Raw genomic sequence first — 18,442 nt, 5'->3', positions numbered from 1 at the left:
TATGTTTTCAGGCTTTTCTCTTACATGCTATTTTGGCTATTCGGAACCATAGAAAATATCTTGTTATTTGTGCTTACAGCATGGCATACAGTACTTGTACTTCTATCTACTTCCATCTCCTTATTGGTGTTGCCGATACATTTCATATGGCCCTCATTCTGTACTGAGCTCAAATGTTTGTTGTTGAAAAGACAATGTGGAGTGGGGAATATGAATGATGCCAGTGGGGTGCAAACTCATATGTATATGTATCCCAGTTGTGCTGTCACTGTGCCATACAGTATACTGTAGAGAGACCATCTGCATACTGAACCTCCCAAATTGTGCAGCCATTTAACTGGGTAAAGGGCATGGCCTTGCAGCACAACCCCATTTTCGGCAGTTTAGGAGCGTGCACAGCGCTCCCTAAGCAGGTGGGCAGCCCCGGGCTCATCTGACTACACTTTTTTGATACCATGCGCATGCACCCCAGCATCTATTCAGGGATCACCCTTTGCTCTGGCTCAGCCAACCCCCCCTCACCTTTGAGACACTGCGAGGTGGGACTACGTGAATGTGTGCAATTAGTGGGAATGTCCTGCTAGAGTCCAGACAGTTGGGAGGTCTGTGGGGGCAACCGTCAGGGGGTCAATTTAAGTAAGGCTACAAAAGAAAAAAAATGTGGGTCTCACTTCCAGCAGCATTGGGAAAGATGAGCAACTGAGGCCGTATTCACCCTTACTACATACTAATATTCATCCAATGGCCCATTCCATGAAACTGAGTAACAATGGGGCAGATGTATTAAGCCTGGTAAAGTGATAAATTGGGCAGTACGGATGGTGTAATGGTAAGCATTACTGTCTCACAGCACTGAGGTCATGGGTCTGATTCCCACCATGGCCCTAACTGTGTGGAGTTTGTATATTCTCCCCGTTGCTTGCATGGTTTTCCTCCGGGTACTCCGGTTTTCTCCCACATTCCAAAAATATACTGGTAGGTTATTTGTCTCCCATCAAAATTACAAAGTTGCACGCTCGTCGCTGGGAGGGGGGGGGGGGGGGGAGTTGCATGCTTGTAGCTGGGGGGGGGTTTACATGCTCGTAGTCAGGGGGGGGGGGGGATATTACATGATTGTAACCAGGAGGAAGGTGCATGCTTCTAGCCAGGGTTGAGTTACATGCTCATTGCCATGGGGAGTTACATTCTCGTTGCAAGGTCGGCTGAAAAACGCACCCCTTGTTATTTTTTTTTAGTGTAAAACTAACAATTGTATTATTGTATGTGAGCCGATATGGTTCTCCTGGTGGCATAAGATAATAGATGGTAAATCGCAGTAGTATATGGCCACCTTAGGAGTTTTGTTACATCCATTCCCTTGAAAAACCCAATAGAAACTATAGTATATAACAGGGACAGATGTGTAAATAAAAGAGTAACGCCATTTGATTTGCACCTATATACAATATTTTATTTGCAGTGCAACTACTGTACTTAATAAATGTTTCTGACTGTTGAGATGCTGCCCACTTGGACTGTAATTGATATAATTTTGTTTTCGGATTGGTTTCATCACACAAGATAGATAGAATCAATAGAATCTTCAAATTGTCCAGGAAGTGATAACGCATCTCATGATCACGGTCTGGTGGAACATATCCAACGATTCTTTCCCTGTTGTTTTTGTATAACGAGATAAACTTGTGTCCACGCCTATTCTCTTAACTGACACGTTTACTTTCATTGCTATTCTGTGCATACTTGTATGGAAATATTATTAATATGAATATTTCCTCTGCCTATATAATAAAAGGGTAACACTGCTCCTCACCTCTGTGGAAGTGTTTTGCACACCAGCAGCCACTACATGGCTGCTGGTGTGCAATTTATTTATTTACAGTTTCTTACTGTAGCAGATTCCATTGCGCTTTACAATTGTAGACAGTGATCTGGGAATCTGGGTAACAACAGACATGGGATTGCTGCAAGCTTACAATCTATAGGGATATAGGAGGGATACACAAGGACAGGCACCAGTAATAGCATAGCAGTCCCACCAAGTTACAAGTCCATAAGGGAAGCTATATAATACATAAGTGCCTCAGAGGGTTATGTGTGTAGAACTTAAATATGATAGGCTTGCCTGAAGAGGTGAGTTTTCAGGGAACACTGGAAAGTGTGGAGGCTAGCGGAGAGTCTTATTGTGCGTGGAAGGGCATTCAATAGGATGGGAGCAGCCCAATGAAAGTCTTGTGGAGGGTAAACCAGGTAAAAACCTCATTGTTCCTGCTTGGGAGCGTTTACTTTACAGAACCCCTTCAATAAAATGGTTTGATTTTCTCCTAACACATTTAAGTTATACTATAAATTGTCACTTTTGTTTGTTTAGATTTTTTTTTAAACTTGGAGACACACTGGCGCTAAATATGTAATGCTACCTCCCTCCTGGTGGAGACAATGTTCATAGGAGTTCCTTCCAGAGCTCTTTGATGTATTCTCATATGTAGATTTTCATATGTAGACAAGGGATGCAGTTAATTTGCTGGCGGTCAGGATCCCGGCGGTCGGAATCCCGACACTGGAATCCCGACCGCCGAAATCCCGAAACTTTCTCCCTCCGTGGGTGTCCACGACACCCATAGAGGGAGAATAAAATAGCGTGCCGAGCGTAGCGAGGCACCGGGCCCGCTGCGTGGCGAGCGCAGCGAGCCCGCAAGGGGGGGCGATCCATGTCCCCCCCTTGTCGGGATTTCGGCGGTCGGGATTCCAGTGTCGGGATTCCGACCGCCGGGATCCCGACCGCCGGCAAATCGTATCGGATCCTAAACAATATTCATGTAAAGAAGAATGTAAAGAAATATATATGGTGAAGTACGTCTTTAACACAAATCTTCGAAGATAAAGTGCTGAATACCCTTTCACCACACATTACTGGAGAACCATGATGCTTACCCAACTCACATCAAACATGGGTAAATGAAGCCTATCAATGTATCTTTTTCAAGAAAATACCTTGATGTATTGTTAAACCACATCACCTCAATGCCGGGACACACCTTTCGAAGGTGTCTACCCAGCTTTGCAAAGTGAAAATGGCTGTATCCCACTACACAGCAAGTAACATAGGCCCTGCCCACTCATTTCAATGATCACGTTACACAAAAATAAAATCTATAAATAAAATGTTTGAACTATTCTGCAATAATTTGAAGCTTCTGCATTTTGGTTCCAATTTAAGAGCATTTGCATATATCTAGTCTCACAGCAGGACCAATACTAGTCTCACAGTGCACCGTGGGCCTGATTCAACAACATTCGGAAGGGGCCGATGTCTGCGCAAGCGTGTATTTGCGCATGTACAGACCATGGCAACGAATGGCTTCGGCAAATTACACACTCACCAGGCTGTTCGCTGCGGGGAGGGAGGGCCTAGGGTGGACGGGGATGGAAACGAGGCTCGTCTATGGGAACGCCCAGCATTTTATGGACGTACCCATGAAAACGCTGGGCGTTCCCATGGGAACGCTGGCAGATTGATGCCTGCCAGGGGTGGGCAGCTGACGGAAATAAAAGTCAGTTGAGACAGAAATCATTTGATGGTCGGCGACCATCGAATGATTTCTCCTGATAGCGGACGCATGTGAGGGAACCTGTTAGCGAACACATCCCCTCGCATGTTACCGAGGGGATTATGCAGGGGGGGCCGGAGGCGTTCAGTGGGTGGTGGCGCTACAGCGACCTGACATCACAGCAGCAGGGACAGCGTGTGACGGAGCAGCAGACGCAGCCAGATCACTGTCTCGTGGTCTAGTAAAGTAAAATCCTGCAGGACACTGACTCTGAACCACCCACGCTGGCAGTCCCATGAATTACTGTAAATGGAGGAGATCCCCTAAAGCTGCTGCTTATGAACAGCTGACCTACTGGAGGACTCTAAAAACCATAGTATGTAGGGGTCCCTGGAAGGCCGCCCCTGTCACCCCTCCTTTAATCAGGCCCTGGGTAAAAGGAAGCCAAGTTTGACTCAGAGTGCAGTGCCATTTATCAGGTTGAACTCAATGGTGGAACATCTTTATTCAACCTTACTAACTATGGGCCTTATTCTGGTTCACTATTTCTGCCAAAATCCTTCTTAGATGGACAAAACCATGTACACTGCAGGGTGAGTTATTTTGTTTCTGTGCAGGGTAAATACTGGCTGCTTTATTTTTACACTGCAATATAGATCTCACTTTGAAGTAAAACCCCACCCAAATCTAATTCTCTCTGCACAAGTTACATCTGCCCCACCTGCAGTGCACATGGTTTTGTCCATCTAAGAAGGATTTTGTCAGAAAGAGTGAACTAGAATAAGGCCCTATGTAACTATGTAAATGCCATTACTGTGGAAGCATGTGTCTCCAATTATCCAGGTGAAGAAACCTTTTGCCAGGCTGCAGAATGGTTAGATAATTACCTTGGATACAACAAATGTGGGATGGCACCATGCCCAACATGTCATATCTGCTGTGACAACATGCAGCTGGACTCTGTAAGACTGCATAGTGCCAGCTCTTTCGCAGCTTTTACATTTGTAGAATTCTTCTTCCTCATTCTAACCTGCAGCAGTTCTTGCCCTTCCCCTTCTGCTCAGTGCTGAGCCACTACATCAGCTCCGATCCCTACACTTCCTCGTTACCGTGGGACCATGGAGCAAGTTGTGTATAGATTAGGATCACAAGAGGATCCCGGAGAAGAAGAATATCTGAAAGTATTTTTTGATATGGGCTATGGATTTGTAAGTTCTCTGACAGGTGATCTTTGGTTTCTTTTCTTGTGCTATTCTTAGTAGATTTGCATTTCATTTATGTACTATTTGTTTTAAGGAATGAATATATTTTGTAAAAGACACATGTTTCTATTAAATTTAAACTTACGTGGGTTTATGGAAAGTGTATAGTATATAATATATTGATTGTCTACCAATCATATCAATATTTTTGTGACCTGTTGATGCTGTGACTAAATTTGTAATTTAAATAATATATTTTGTTATCATTTACAAGGGCTGTGGATCATAGGGTTAACAGTAAATGAGTTCAATATGCACAAGGTCGACATGGGAAAAGATAGACAAGCAAAAAGTCGACACAAAAGTAATCAACACATGAAAAGGTTTCCATGAGTTTTTCACGTGTTCTTGGTGTCAAGTTCTACATCTGAGCATGTGGACTCCCAATTAGTGCTTCGCTGCTATGATTCAGGCCAGGTGCCTCACGAGGGCCTTATTTTGGTTCATTCTTTCTTACAAAATCCTTCTTAGATGGACAAAACCATGTGCACTGCAGGGGGGGCAGATGTAACATGTGCAGAGAGAATTAGATTTGGGTGAGTAATTTTGTTTCTGTGTAGGGAAAATACACACTGCTTTATTTTTACACTGCAATATAGATCTCACTTTGAAGTAAAACCCCACCCAAATCTAATTCTCTCTGCACAAGTAACACCTGCCCCACCTGCAGTGCACATGGTTTTGTCCATCTAAGAAGGAATTTGTCAGAAAGAATGAACCAAAATAAGGCCCTCTGTTACTGCTGTGCTCACCACACTTTACCGTTCCAAATCCTAGTCCATGTGGATGGTACAGTATGAAAATTCCTACTGTTCTAGACACATTGCCATTACTATACATCACAAACTACAGCTTGGGTTGATCAGAAACATATAGTAAAGGTCCACATAGCTAGGATTGCTGTCAGATAGACGTCTGATCATATTTATCACGATCACCACCCAAGATGCTGATGGGATGTGATAGAATGGACCAAAATTACATTGCAATAATTAAATACATTTACAATTGCAGTATGTATCAGTTATTGCATGCAGGGACAGAGCTTGTGAGAAAGGGATTTAGATTGTTAGTTTGTTCATGATGTTTGATCTTTACTTTTATAATAGCTGTAGTTTAGTGATTTGTTCAGTGATTTTGCACATTACATTTAAACATACAGTACTTGCCTACCCTTCCTGAACAGCCGGGATGCCCCATAAAATGGGGTGGCCCTACCGGCCCCCGTGAAAGGTGGGCAAGTCTCCCGCAATCCGGTACTTATGTAATATCTGGGCTCCCGTTTTTCTTATGAGACCGCGTCCGCTCGCCGCGCTTCGGGCACGGTGGCTCGCTGCGCTCGCCACACTATATAAAATCAACTCCATGCATAGTTGGATAGTAAGGGTATGAAAAAATGGGTTGCATTTAACATGGGAGCCCAGATAATACAGAAGTACCCGCAATCCCCCCTTATCCTTCTCGTCAAATACTGTACTTGCAATTGCGGGTCTTCAGGGCAAAGATAAAATGAAGCAAATCATATAATTCCACATAATTTCTGATGATGTCAGACTCCATCCCCCACCCACCCAGTCCAGAGACATTAAGTATGCATTTATAACATCAGTCCTAGTCATGGCTATTTTTCAGCAGGCTCCAGCAGGAACTGAGGCCCTTATTCTAGTTCACTCTTTCTGACAAAATATTTCTTAGATGGACAAAACCATGTGCACTGCAGGTGAGGCAGGTGTAAAACCCCACTCAAATCTAATTATCTCTGCACAAGTAACACCTGCCTCACCTGCAGTGCACATGGTTTTGTCCATCTAAGAAATATTTTGTCAGAAAGAGTGAACTAGAATAAGGGCCTCAGTTCCTGCTGGAGCCTGCTGAAAAATAGCCCTGGTCCTAGTATAGGGAAACCTGTGGAAAGACAGCGATTCAGTATGAAAGTTTGGATCACACACTAAACACCACATTGGAGATCACGCTGTATTAGCTGTAATCACATTCTGCTGCTTTTATTAACCACACAACGGGGCTGATTCTATGTCGAGCACAAAAATGGTTGTAGTTGCGGGTAGAAATGCTATCAGCGCATATTGTGAGCCTTATTAAGTGGTTAATTCGCACCCTCTCGTTGCGGGCCAAATGTGCTACCCCGTTCGATTCTTAGGTGTTTGCTCATACGCGAATGCTTTTGGCGAGTAACGGGGGGGGGGGGGGGGGGGCGGGACGCAGGAGTCCGGACAACAATTCATGGGCGTGCCCACAAAAAATGCTGGGTGTGCTCATAGAAACGTATCCCTCTGAATGCATCGCGTCGATGCCTGCTTGGGGCGGGCAGCTGGTGCCACATGTCGTCAGTCGCTGCCCCGAATTCAGCCATCTGCGGCCAAAGTAAAAGTAAGTCTACAATGATTTTTATTATGGAATGGAAGAAAAATAATTTTATGGTGAGTGACCAACGAATGATATTTAATCTGTTCGGATGCAGATGGGGGCAGACATTCGGTGGGGCGGCAGGAGCGCCACGCTTTGGGCTCGTTGGCTTGCTGCGCTCGCCACACTTTATAAAATCAGCGCCACGCCGACGTGGATAGTGGGGGTATGAACAGGTTGGGGGTACACGTACAGTGTCCGCTCGCCATGTTTTGGGCTGGCGTGGATAGTGGGGGTGTTTCAGGAACACATATCTGACAGGGACGCTGACTACGCTGGCCACGAGAACACTACGCTACTTCTGACAGGGACGCTGACTACGCTGGCCATGGGAACACTACTCTACTTCTGACAGGGACGCTGACTACGCTAGCGGGAACACTACGCTACTTCTGACAGGGACGCTGACTACGCTGGCCACGGGAACACTACGCTACTTCTAACTACAATGCCCGCGCAAACACTAAGCTGATTCTGACAGGAACGCTACACTAACTACGTAACGGGCGCCGTGCTATTACACAACTACCAAGCGGTCAGTAACACTAACCATTCCGACACCTGCATCTATCGATTTCAACAGTGCCGTCCCTGGCAGTGGGCTGCAAAGAAAGTCTAGTGAGAGTAGCGAGACCTTGCACATGCCCAGTTCAGCTGGCCATGGTAACATGATGTGCTTTGTGCTCTAGCAGGGATAGCCGAGAGGTTGGTGGGGGACATGATATACTCCCCCAACTGCCCGCTGGGAAGGCATTGGGCTCCGGGGTGGCAGGATCGCATATGATACATTGTAAGTGCTCCTTAGGATGTAGTCTCTGTGATCCCAGGAAAGTCCGCAGGATCCGTCAAATCCTTAGTGCAGTTCTTTTGATCTCCTGCTTTGTTCCAATGCGCACAGGAGCGGTGTTGAATCGAAATTGGAGGCTAGGCACATACAATGTGACCCTTTTTCACCTGATTCTCACCCAGATGCGTCAGAATCTGCTCAAAAGTGCCTAATTGGTGTAATTGTATGGGCACCTTTAGGGGTCTTTGAGGACCGAGGTTGGGAACCACTGATTAAAGGATTAATGACCCACATTAGCAATCTATATAGAGATATAATGACTAGCCCTGGCTATTATTGCTGGTGGTCGCTTGTATCTCTAGCGGGCTGTTGCTATAAATGCAGGAAGATAGCCATCAGCAGCACTATCAACAGGCACTGGTCCCTGTATCTCTATGGCACATACATAGGCTGCATTCTTGCATAAGAGACACGGGGGGCGAAATGTAATAGGGTGCGATTTTTAGACATGTGCGATTTTTGGTCAAAAACGGCCGAAATCGCACATTTTCCGAAAATCGCACATTTAATAGGTTGAAAATCGCGGTAAAAAAATCACACTTTTTACCGCGAAATCGCACTTTTGAAAGTGGCGATTTTTGGTCACATTTCAAATCGCATCCAGATGTTTTCCCATTATAAAGTATACAACTCGCAAATGTAATAGGGTGCGATTTTTGGTAAATGTTACCAAAAATCGCAAAAAAAATAGACCAGGTTCTGACAGGCGAATTTGACAGAACCATGCACAGATCATTGAGATCTGTGCATGGTCCTGTTAATAAAAATGTGTAAAAGTGTTTTTATAAAAAAAAAACGGCGTGGGGTCCCCCCTCCTAAGCATAACCAGCCCCGGGCTCATTGAGCCGGACCTGGTTCCAAAAATACGGGGGGACAAAAAGCATAGAGGTCCCCCGTATTTCTGAAACCAGCCCCGGACTCTTGGACCGGTCCTGGTTCCAAAAATACGGGGGACAAAAAATCTGGGGGTCCCCCGTATTTTGAAACCAGCACCGGGCTCCAACAGCCCGCGGTGTCATGCCACAGCCGGGGGACACTTTTTATACAAGGTCCCCCGGCCAAAACATGAGCACCGTGGCTGGTCAGCCTTGGACGGGGTACCTGGAGGAGTGGGGACCCCCCCAATAAAGGGGTCCCCCCCCCAGGCTTCACCCGTCCAGGGCTGAAGCCCGGGGCTGTCACCGGCGTCCATGGCCAGTGGACGCCAGCCTGATAGGGTTAAATCGATCATACGTTACATTGCTTTATACCGGAGAACTACAAGTGCCAGCAGACCTCCCCCGCATGCTGGGACTTGGAGAACCACAAGTCCCAGCATGCGGGGCATTAATGGCCCGCTGGGACTTGTAGTCCACCTGTAAAAAGAATGTTTATAAAAAACACACACAGAGAAGTAAAAGTTTATTACACACACACACACCTCACTTTTACACCAGCGTTACTTACCATTCCTGGATCCAGCGCTGGTCTGGCTGCTTCACAGCCGGCTCCCCCCGCACTGACAGGCAGCGGGGAGAACCGGCTTTCTCCGTTGCCTCAAACAGCTTCTGTAGCGCTGTTCCAGCGCTACAGAGGCTAAGATCGCGATTGGCCGATACGTCTCCATGGAGACGCATAGCTCAGTCAATCGCGCTCTCAGCCTCTGTAGCACTGAGTCCCCCAGACCGGGATTTAGCCCCGCCTACCAGCCAATGATGGTCCAGCATGGGGGTTTTCCCGGACCATCATTGGCTGGTAGGCGGGGCTAAGTCCCGGTCTGGGGGCGGAGCCCCAGATGTAAACAGAACACCAGAGGACGGTGATCGTGGGAAGAATGCTGCTGGGCACCCGGGGAAGCGCTGAAGACGTCTGTGGTGAGTATGATTTCTCTCCACAGCCTCCCCTCTGGATTCTACTGGACAAGGGGACCGAAGCTTCGTGTCAACATAGGTGAGTATGGATGAATGGGCTTGGTGTGTATTAAAGTTGTACTGTCTGTGTGTGTGTTTTTATTTAACTATTTGTAGTACTGTGGGACTACTAGTCCCAGCGGGCCCTTTATTGCCCCACATGCTGGGACTTGTGGTTCTCCAAGTCCCTGCATGTGGTGCAGGCTTGCTGGGACTCATAGTTCCACAGCAATACACAATAGGATTTTATCTATTTTTTACACCATTAATCAGCTCGATGCCCACAGCCCAGGGGCATCGAGGACAGCCCCGGGCTTCAGCATGGGCTGGTAAGTTCTGGAGGGGGGGGGACCCCTTCTTTGGGGGGGTCCCCACTCCCCCAGGGCCCCTGCCCATGCTGACCAGTCAGAGGGCTGAATGCTTTGGCCGGGGGGACTTGTATAAAAAGTCTCCCCCCCGGCTGTGGCATTACCCTGCTGGCTGGTTGGGCCCGGTGCTGGTTCTTGAAATACGGGGGACCCCCAGTCATTTTGTCCCCCGTATTTTGGGAACCAGGACCGGCCCTTGAGCCTGGTGCTGGTTTTATAAAATCCAGGGGACCCCAACTTGATTGTTCCTTTGATTTTATGAAACCAGGACCGGCTCTTTGAGCCCGGGGCTGGTTATGCTCAGGAGGGGGGACCCCACGCCGTTTTTTATTTTATTTTTTACCCAAAATCGCATATATGAAAATGCGCACATTTTCATGACTGAAAATGCGCACATTTTCATGACTGAAAATCGTCCGAAATCGCGGCAAATCGCATTTTTTGCCGCTAATTCGCATCTCATTACATATGCGAATTCGCGGCAAAAAACGCGATTTTTAAAGGTGCGATTTCTGGCGAGTTTGGAACTCGTCCAAAAATCGCACCCTATTACATTTCGCCCGGGGGGCGAAATGTAATAGGGTGCGATTTTTTAGACATGTGCGATTTTTGGTCAAAAACGGCCGAAATCGCACATTTTCCGAAAATCGCACATTTAATAGGTTGAAAATCGCGGTAAAAAATCGCACTTTTTACCGCGAAATCGCACTTTTAGAAGTGCGATTTTTAGTCACATTTCAATTCGCATCCAGATGTTTTCCCATTATAAAGTATACAACTCGCAAATGTAATAGGGTGCGATTTTTGGTAAATGTTACCAAAAATCGCAAAAAAAATAGACCAGGTTCTGACAGGCGAATTTGACAGAACCATGCACAGATCATGGTTCTGTTAATAAAAATGTGTAAAAGTGTTTTTATCAAAAAAAAACGGCGTGGGGTCCCCCCTCCTAAGCATAACCAGCCCCGGGCTCATTGAGCCGGACCTGGTTCCAAAAATACGGGGGGACAAAAAGCATAGGGGTCCCCCGTATTTCTGAAACCAGCCCCGGACTCTTGGACCGGTCCTGGTTCCAAAAATACGGGGGACAAAAAATCTGGGGGTCCCCCGTATTTTGAAACCAGCACCGGGCTCCAACAGCCCGCGGTGTCATGCCACAGCCGGGGGACACTTTTTATACAAGGTCCCCCGGCCAAAACATGAGCACCGTGGCTGGTCAGCCTTGGACGGGGTACCTGGAGGAGTGGGGACCCCCCCAATAAAGGGGTCCCCCCCCCCAGGCTTCACCCGTCCAGGGCTGAAGCCCGGGGCTGTCACCGGCGTCCGTGGCCAGTGGACGCCGGCCTGATAGGGTTAAATCCATCATACATATCATTACATTGCTTTTTACCGGCGAACTACAAGTGCCAGCAGACCTCCCCCGCATGCTGGGACTTGGAGAACCACAAGTCCCAGCATGCGGGGCATTAATGGGCCCGCTGGGACTTGTAGTCCACCTGTAAAAAGAATGTTTATAAAAAACACACACACAGAGAAGTAAAAGTTTATTACACACACACACCTCACTTTTACACCAGCGTTACTTACCATTCCTGGATCCAGCGCTGGTCTGGCTGCTTTACAGCCGGCTCCCCCCGAACTGACAGGCAGCGGGGAGAACCAGCTTTCTCCGTTGCTTCTAACAGCTTCTGTAGCGCTGTCCGAGTGCTACAGAGGCTGAGAGCGTGATTGGCTGAGCTACAGTATGCGTCTCCATGGAGACGCATAGCTCAGCCAATCAGGACTGAGCTATGCGTCTCCATGGAGACGCATACTGTAGCTCAGCCAATCACGCTCTCAGCCTCTGTAGCACTCGGACAGCGCTACAGAAGCTGTTAGAAGCAACGGAGAAAGCCGGTTCTCCCCGCTGCCTGTCAGTTCGGGGGGAGCCGGCTGTAAAGCAGCCAGACCAGCGCTGGATCCAGGAATGGTAAGTAACGCTGGTGTAAAAGTGAGGTGTGTGTGTGTAATAAACTTGTACTTCTCTGTGTGTGTGTTTTTTATAAACATTCTTTTTACAGGTGGACTACAAGTCCCAGCGGGCCCATTAATGCCCCGCATGCTGGGACTTGTGGTTCTCCAAGTCCCAGCATGCGGGGGAGGTCTGCTGGCACTTGTAGTTCGCCGGTAAAAAGCAATGTAATGATATGTATGATGGATTTAACCCTATCAGGCCGGCGTCCACTGGCCACGGACGCCGGTGACAGCCCGGGCTTCAGCCCTGGACGGGTGAAGCCTGGGGGGGGGGGACCCCTTTATTGGGGGGGTCCCCACTCCTCCAGGTACCCCGTCCAAGGCTGACCAGCCACGGTGCTCATGTTTTGGCCGGGGGACCTTGTATAAAAAGTGTCCCCCGGCTGTGGCATGACACCGCGGGCTGTTGGAGCCCGGTGCTGGTTTCAAAATACGGGGGACCCCCAGATTTTTTGTCCCCCGTATTTTTGGAACCAGGACCGGTCCAAGAGTCCGGGGCTGGTTTCAGAAATACGGGGGACCCCTATGCTTTTTGTCCCCCCGTATTTTTGGAACCAGGTCCGGCTCAATGAGCCCGGGGCTGGTTATGCTTAGGAGGGGGGACCCCACGCCGTTTTTTTTTTTACTTTTTTTTTTAGCACAAAATCGCATTTATGAAAATGCGCACATTTTCATGACTGAAAATGCGCACATTTTCATGACTAAAAATCGCGGCAAATCGCATTTTTTGCCGCTAATTCGCATCTCATTACATATGCGAATTCGCGGCAAAAAACGCGATTTTTAAAGGTGCGATTTCTGGCGAGTTTGGAACTCGTCCAAAAATCGCACCCTATTACATTTCGCCCGGGGTATTCAATTAAGTCTGTTTTTTTTAGACAGTTTTTAATCATGTTTCACTGCTGCGTCAATGGCCACTCCCTCTGCTTCATCACTTAGGGGTTTATTCTAGTTCACTCTTTCTGACAAAATCCTTCTTAGATGGACAAAACCATGTGCACTGCAGGGGGGCAGATGTAACATGTGCAGAGAGAATTAGATTTGGGTGAGTTATTTTGTTTCTGTGCAGGGAAAATACTGACTGCATGATTTTACACTGCAATATAGATCTCACTTTGAAGAAAAACCCCACCCAAATCTAATTCTCTCTGCACAAGTTACATCTGCCCCACCCGCAGTGCACATGGTTTTGTCCATCTAAGAAGGATTTTGTCAGAAAAAATGGACTAGAATAACCCCCTTAGTGTTCTAGAAGCTGCTGCTCCCCCCCCCCCCCCCCCCCCAGTCCCGCTCTCCAAGGAAAAGACAGTGGGGGTCGTTCTGATTGAATCGGTCCCCAATGTGTTCGGGTCATGTACTTTCTTCTGGCCCCACTGTCTTCTTCCACATCCTAGTGGCCATGTGACATTCACTTCTGGTACAGAGATGTGATGAGTATTTCTCTCCCTATTTCTAACCCCTACCGCTAACTCTCCCCCTAATGCCCAACTCTTACTTACTCCTGCAGCCTTATCATAACCATTACACCTGCAGTCCAAGGGCAAACACAGGATTTTCAGTGGGGGTCCATATACTATATATATATAATCATAGAAACAGCTAAAATCACAGAATTTTTGTTTTGTTCCTACAGTATCAATAACAGTAATTTCCACTCATTTCCAGTCTATTCTGAACACCTCACAGTTTTGTTTATAGCAGGGGTTCCCAAACTTTTTTGAATCACGGCACCCCGAAGCATCAGAAATATTTTTGCGGCATCCCTAGGCTAAAGGTTTCTCATTAAGAAAGTCAGAAACAAATATTAAGTTAGATAAATTGTAAGCGACAGAAGTGTGCGGCACAAACACTGGACTGATCAGGCACACTTAGCAGCACCCCATGCCTGATACAGCACACTTAGCAGCACCCCTAGTCTGATACGGCACACTTAGCAGCACCCCTGGATGGATACGGCACACATTGCAGCACTCCTGTAGTGATACAGCACACATGGAATCGTCCCTGGAATTACAAAGTACACATGGCAGCACCCCTGGAATTATACGGCACATATGACATCACCTCTGGAATTATACAGTACACATGGCAGGACCCCTGGAATGATACGACACACGTGGCAGCACCCCTGGAATGATACGGCACATATGGCTTCACCCCTGGAATTATACAGTACACATGGCAGAACTCCTGTGATAATACGACACACATGGCACCACCCCAGGAATTATAAAGTACACATGGCATCACCCCTGGAATTATACAGTAAACAATGGCAGCACCCCTGGATTGATATGACACACATAGCAGCACCCCTAGAATTATGCAGCACATGTGGCGGCACCCCTGGAATTATATGGCACACATAGCAGCAGCCCTGGATTTATACTGCACACATGGCAGCACCCCTTGTCTGCTATGGCACACATGGCAGCCTTGCAGTAAAAAAATATATATATATTTTATTTTTATTTTTGCACTTTTAATATTTTTTTAATACAGCAGCCCATTATTTGTCCCACCTTAGTTGTCCCACACAGCAGTCCCCCTTTGGTAGTCCCCACTTAGTTGTCCCACACAGCAGTCCCCCTTTGGTAGTCCCCACTTAGTTGCCCCTCACAGTAGTCTGCCAGGGCCCCTTAGTACTCCCCATAGGGTCTTATATAGGATCCAGGTCTGGGTCCGGGTCTCGTGATAATCGAATAGTGGGATAATTACGTTCGGCCTCATTCTAGATCCAGAAAATGGCATCAGAAGATCGAACCCTTGTCGGGGCTGGCCTCGGATCATGTAAGTTTGGGGTTTTTTTATTTCGATCTTCTAGGGACCGAACACACTCATCCCTAAAAAAAGCCAAATTTATTTATGCATACAAACGTTAACAAATGAAGTGCCTACAAGTTTATTTCAGCATCTACCTAAGTTCTACCCCGAAAATGGTCAAATGTGTTTATGTTTAACATAATAATTTTGGTGCCGGTTAATTTTACCTATTATCTATATTGAGGCTGGGTATGGATAATTCGGTCGACACTCCTTAGGTCTTCCCTGGAAGGTCGACAGGCAGAAGGTCAAAAAAGTTCTTAGGTTGACTGGCAGAAGGTCGACCGTGCAGAAGGTCGACACGTATTTTTCTTTTTCACTTTTTTTTTAGGCGTCTAGATCTAGACGTCAAGTCCTGGACACTGGACCAAGAAAGTCTCTGCGTGGCCCTAGAATTTAATTCCCGGGTTTGTCTCTGCATTTGCGGTGTGAAAGGGGTATAAGTGTACGGCAGCCCCTCAAAACACTCACTACGCTCACAATGCTTCAGGCACGGTGCCTCGCTATGCTTGGCACACTAATCTGTTCTCCCTCTATGCCCTAGTGGATGGTAGGGCATGAACTGGAACCACAGTGCCTGTTTGGAACCACAGTGGGGAAAAAATAAAAAAAACCTGTGTCAACCTTCTGCATTGTCAACCTTCCGCCGGTCCAACCGGGCATGCACGTGCTGCTGATCCTGGTGTACAGGAGAGAGGGGAATAGCCAAATGTGATGTCCATCTCTATCCTGGACCTGATCGGACCACAGAGAGATCTACCAGACCCGCTGCGAGTCCAGCTGCTCTCTCTTTGCGCCGGTCGGGAGGCAGAGATTCCACCTTTGAGTGCCAAATCGACCCATCTGGCAGTTGCCAGATGGCCAGTCTGGCCCTGCACACACATAACATACATGCATACAGCAAACTTACAGACACCAGACACACATATACACACACACACACACACACACACAACTATTCTTACTAGCTACGGGCCTCCTCTGTGATACTGCTGGTCTGCTGGGCGGCACAGATCCTCCCCTTCCCCATTTTGTATGAGCCAAAAGAAAGGTGATGTCATCGGAGGCTGGTTCAGGTCAGTCCAAAAAGTTCAAGTGTGGGCAAGGGCCCAACGCGTTTTGCCATCTCAACTTTTGCTGTCAACCTGTGCCTATCAACCATGTCAACATTCTCATGTTAACATTGTGGTGTTGACATTCTGAATGTTGTCAGTTACTGCAGGGTTGCCTACCCTCCCAGAATGGCCGGGACAGTCCCGGAAATCGGGTCCCCCTTCCAACCTCCTCCCCCCCTCCCAGCAGGGGGTCCGTGGGACCAAATGACACAAATCGTGCCATTGTAGCCCCATCCACCGCTGTGTAATGCCTGAAATATCAGTAACTAGGACACAATTACGCTGGTCAGGCCCCCAAAACATGATTTACCTCTGTAGTTTCACCCCTTTCCTATCTGCACACCTGCCTCACGGAACTGGCTGCCCGAGGGGGCAGCCATAAAGCAGGCAACACTGAGTTACTGTCGACCATTTGACTGGATACCAAAATACAGGCACTTTCAGTGTTGTTTTTTTTTAGTTTGAGCTGCCGTAAAGTGCAGCTACTGTATTGCAGCGCTGATTCGACCTCCGGATGGCTCCTTCTGTAATTTATATCCCCCCCATTAGCTCAGAAAACATCTGCAGTATCTTCACAGCTTAATCACTTCCATGTAACAAGAAAGGAACATTCCAAGTTCACTTCAGCTTGTCACAACTGGTATGGTGAACTATGAATTCTATAAAGTGCTCTAGAGTTTGGTGCATCCATGTAACATCACAATAACTGCCTGTGTTATTCTTCCAGTTTCCTGCAGCATTATGTCCCTAGATAATGGTGTTATTGCTGCAGGAGCACTCTGAGGGCCATTCAGGTGCACTTGTTCTTACCACTCCTGTTGCCATGATTTGCTGTATGTAATTGGTATTATATGTTGGTATGGGCAGAATATGAGGGCCCACTCCGATCGCATGATTTGAGAATCATTTGAGTGATACATGTATCACTGCATCCTGACGAAGGGGTCTGCGCACTCCAAAACGGCCCTTGATGTCTGATCACCTGATGGATTACATAATCCTGATCCTCTTTGTACATTGAAGTACCAAATTATCGATCATGTACCTGAAAGCCCTAGAGGAGGTGATCGTAATAAAAAAAAATTGCTGGAGGCAGCCTGAATTCACAGACTTGATACTGTGTCACCTAGGGGCCTCAATGAGCGCATTGCTTGGAATAGCTTGGTATAGTGGTTTTTGGTTACTGCCCTTTTGTAACAGCATTGAGATACTCTCTGTTTCAGATATGCATATTACTGTATGCTGTGCATTTTAAATATTGTATGTATATATGTTTGTGTATTTTAAATGTATTGTGTTTATTTTGTGTGTACTTAATTTCCATGCCGGTGTAGCGTCCCCTTTAACCGCCAACGTACGCACACAGCCCTAGTCACGGTGGAGACGCCGAGGTTGCATAGCAACTGTAGCCTGTCGGAGCCCACTGATGTCATTGAGTGGCGCAGAGAGAAGGTGCCCGTGGTTACCGTGATTGGGGGCGTGTGGAGCGACGAATGCGGCATCGCATCGCTTGGCCCTTATAATGGCCCATGCGATGCAATTTTCCTATGGTGCCGTACGTAAAAAAATTGGGCGCCGTGATAATACACAAGTACACAATTTTTTTAATAAAAAAAAACAGTGCATCCAATTCTCACAGTACAAATACAAAATCACAGGTGGTATAATGGCTACCATTACTTCCTCATAGCACTGAGGTCATGGGTTTCCCGTTACTGTAAAGTTTGTATATTCTCCCAGTGCTTATGTGGGTTTCTTTTGGGTGCTCCGGGTTCCTCTGTATACATGTGGAAGGGAACACAGACTATAAACTCCACTTTGGAAGGGAATGATGTGAATGGCTAAATATTCTTGAAACACTGTGGAACATGTGTGAACTAAATAAAGAACTAGTAATAATAAGAATAATATGGCTACGGAGGATAGGGAGTGAGACGTAGGTCGCTGCTCTCTCCCGCTCCATGCTAATGGCAGTGATCCTGTAAGAGCTCCCCAGCGAGGAGGGACCAATTCCGGTATATGAAAGTGCAATCCTTCCCCCCCTGCTATCTCTCCCTCAGTACCTGAGTCGCGCTGTGGTGCGGTGAGAGAAGGGAAGTGATCGGTGTGCCGGCGGCGTGTGCCTCGTGAGAGGAGGTGGACGCGCTGGGACC

General features: G+C 47.2%; 1 protein-coding gene across 4 annotated transcripts in view; it reads left to right on the top strand.

Annotated features, from left to right (window-relative positions):
• Positions 1-18,442, top strand: part of ARHGAP9 (Rho GTPase activating protein 9) — a 113,310-nt gene that overhangs the window by 32,755 nt on the left and 62,113 nt on the right. Inside the window, exon 1 of one of the 4 annotated variants that reach the window (XM_083169382.1) lies at positions 4,479-4,756. The exons of the other annotated variants lie outside the window; for them this stretch is intronic. Coding sequence (XP_083025508.1) covers positions 4,667-4,756 — 90 coding nt within the window. The 5' untranslated portion in view covers positions 4,479-4,666. Of the gene's footprint in view, positions 1-4,478; positions 4,757-18,442 lie in introns of those variants that run through there. 4 annotated transcript variants of the gene reach the window in all.

Source organism: Crinia signifera, chromosome 2 (genome assembly GCF_055691185.1).
Source record: "Crinia signifera chromosome 2, ASM5569118v1, whole genome shotgun sequence".
Classification (NCBI taxonomy): domain Eukaryota; kingdom Metazoa; phylum Chordata; class Amphibia; order Anura; family Myobatrachidae; genus Crinia; species Crinia signifera.
This window is presented reverse-complemented; position numbering and strand designations above follow the sequence as displayed.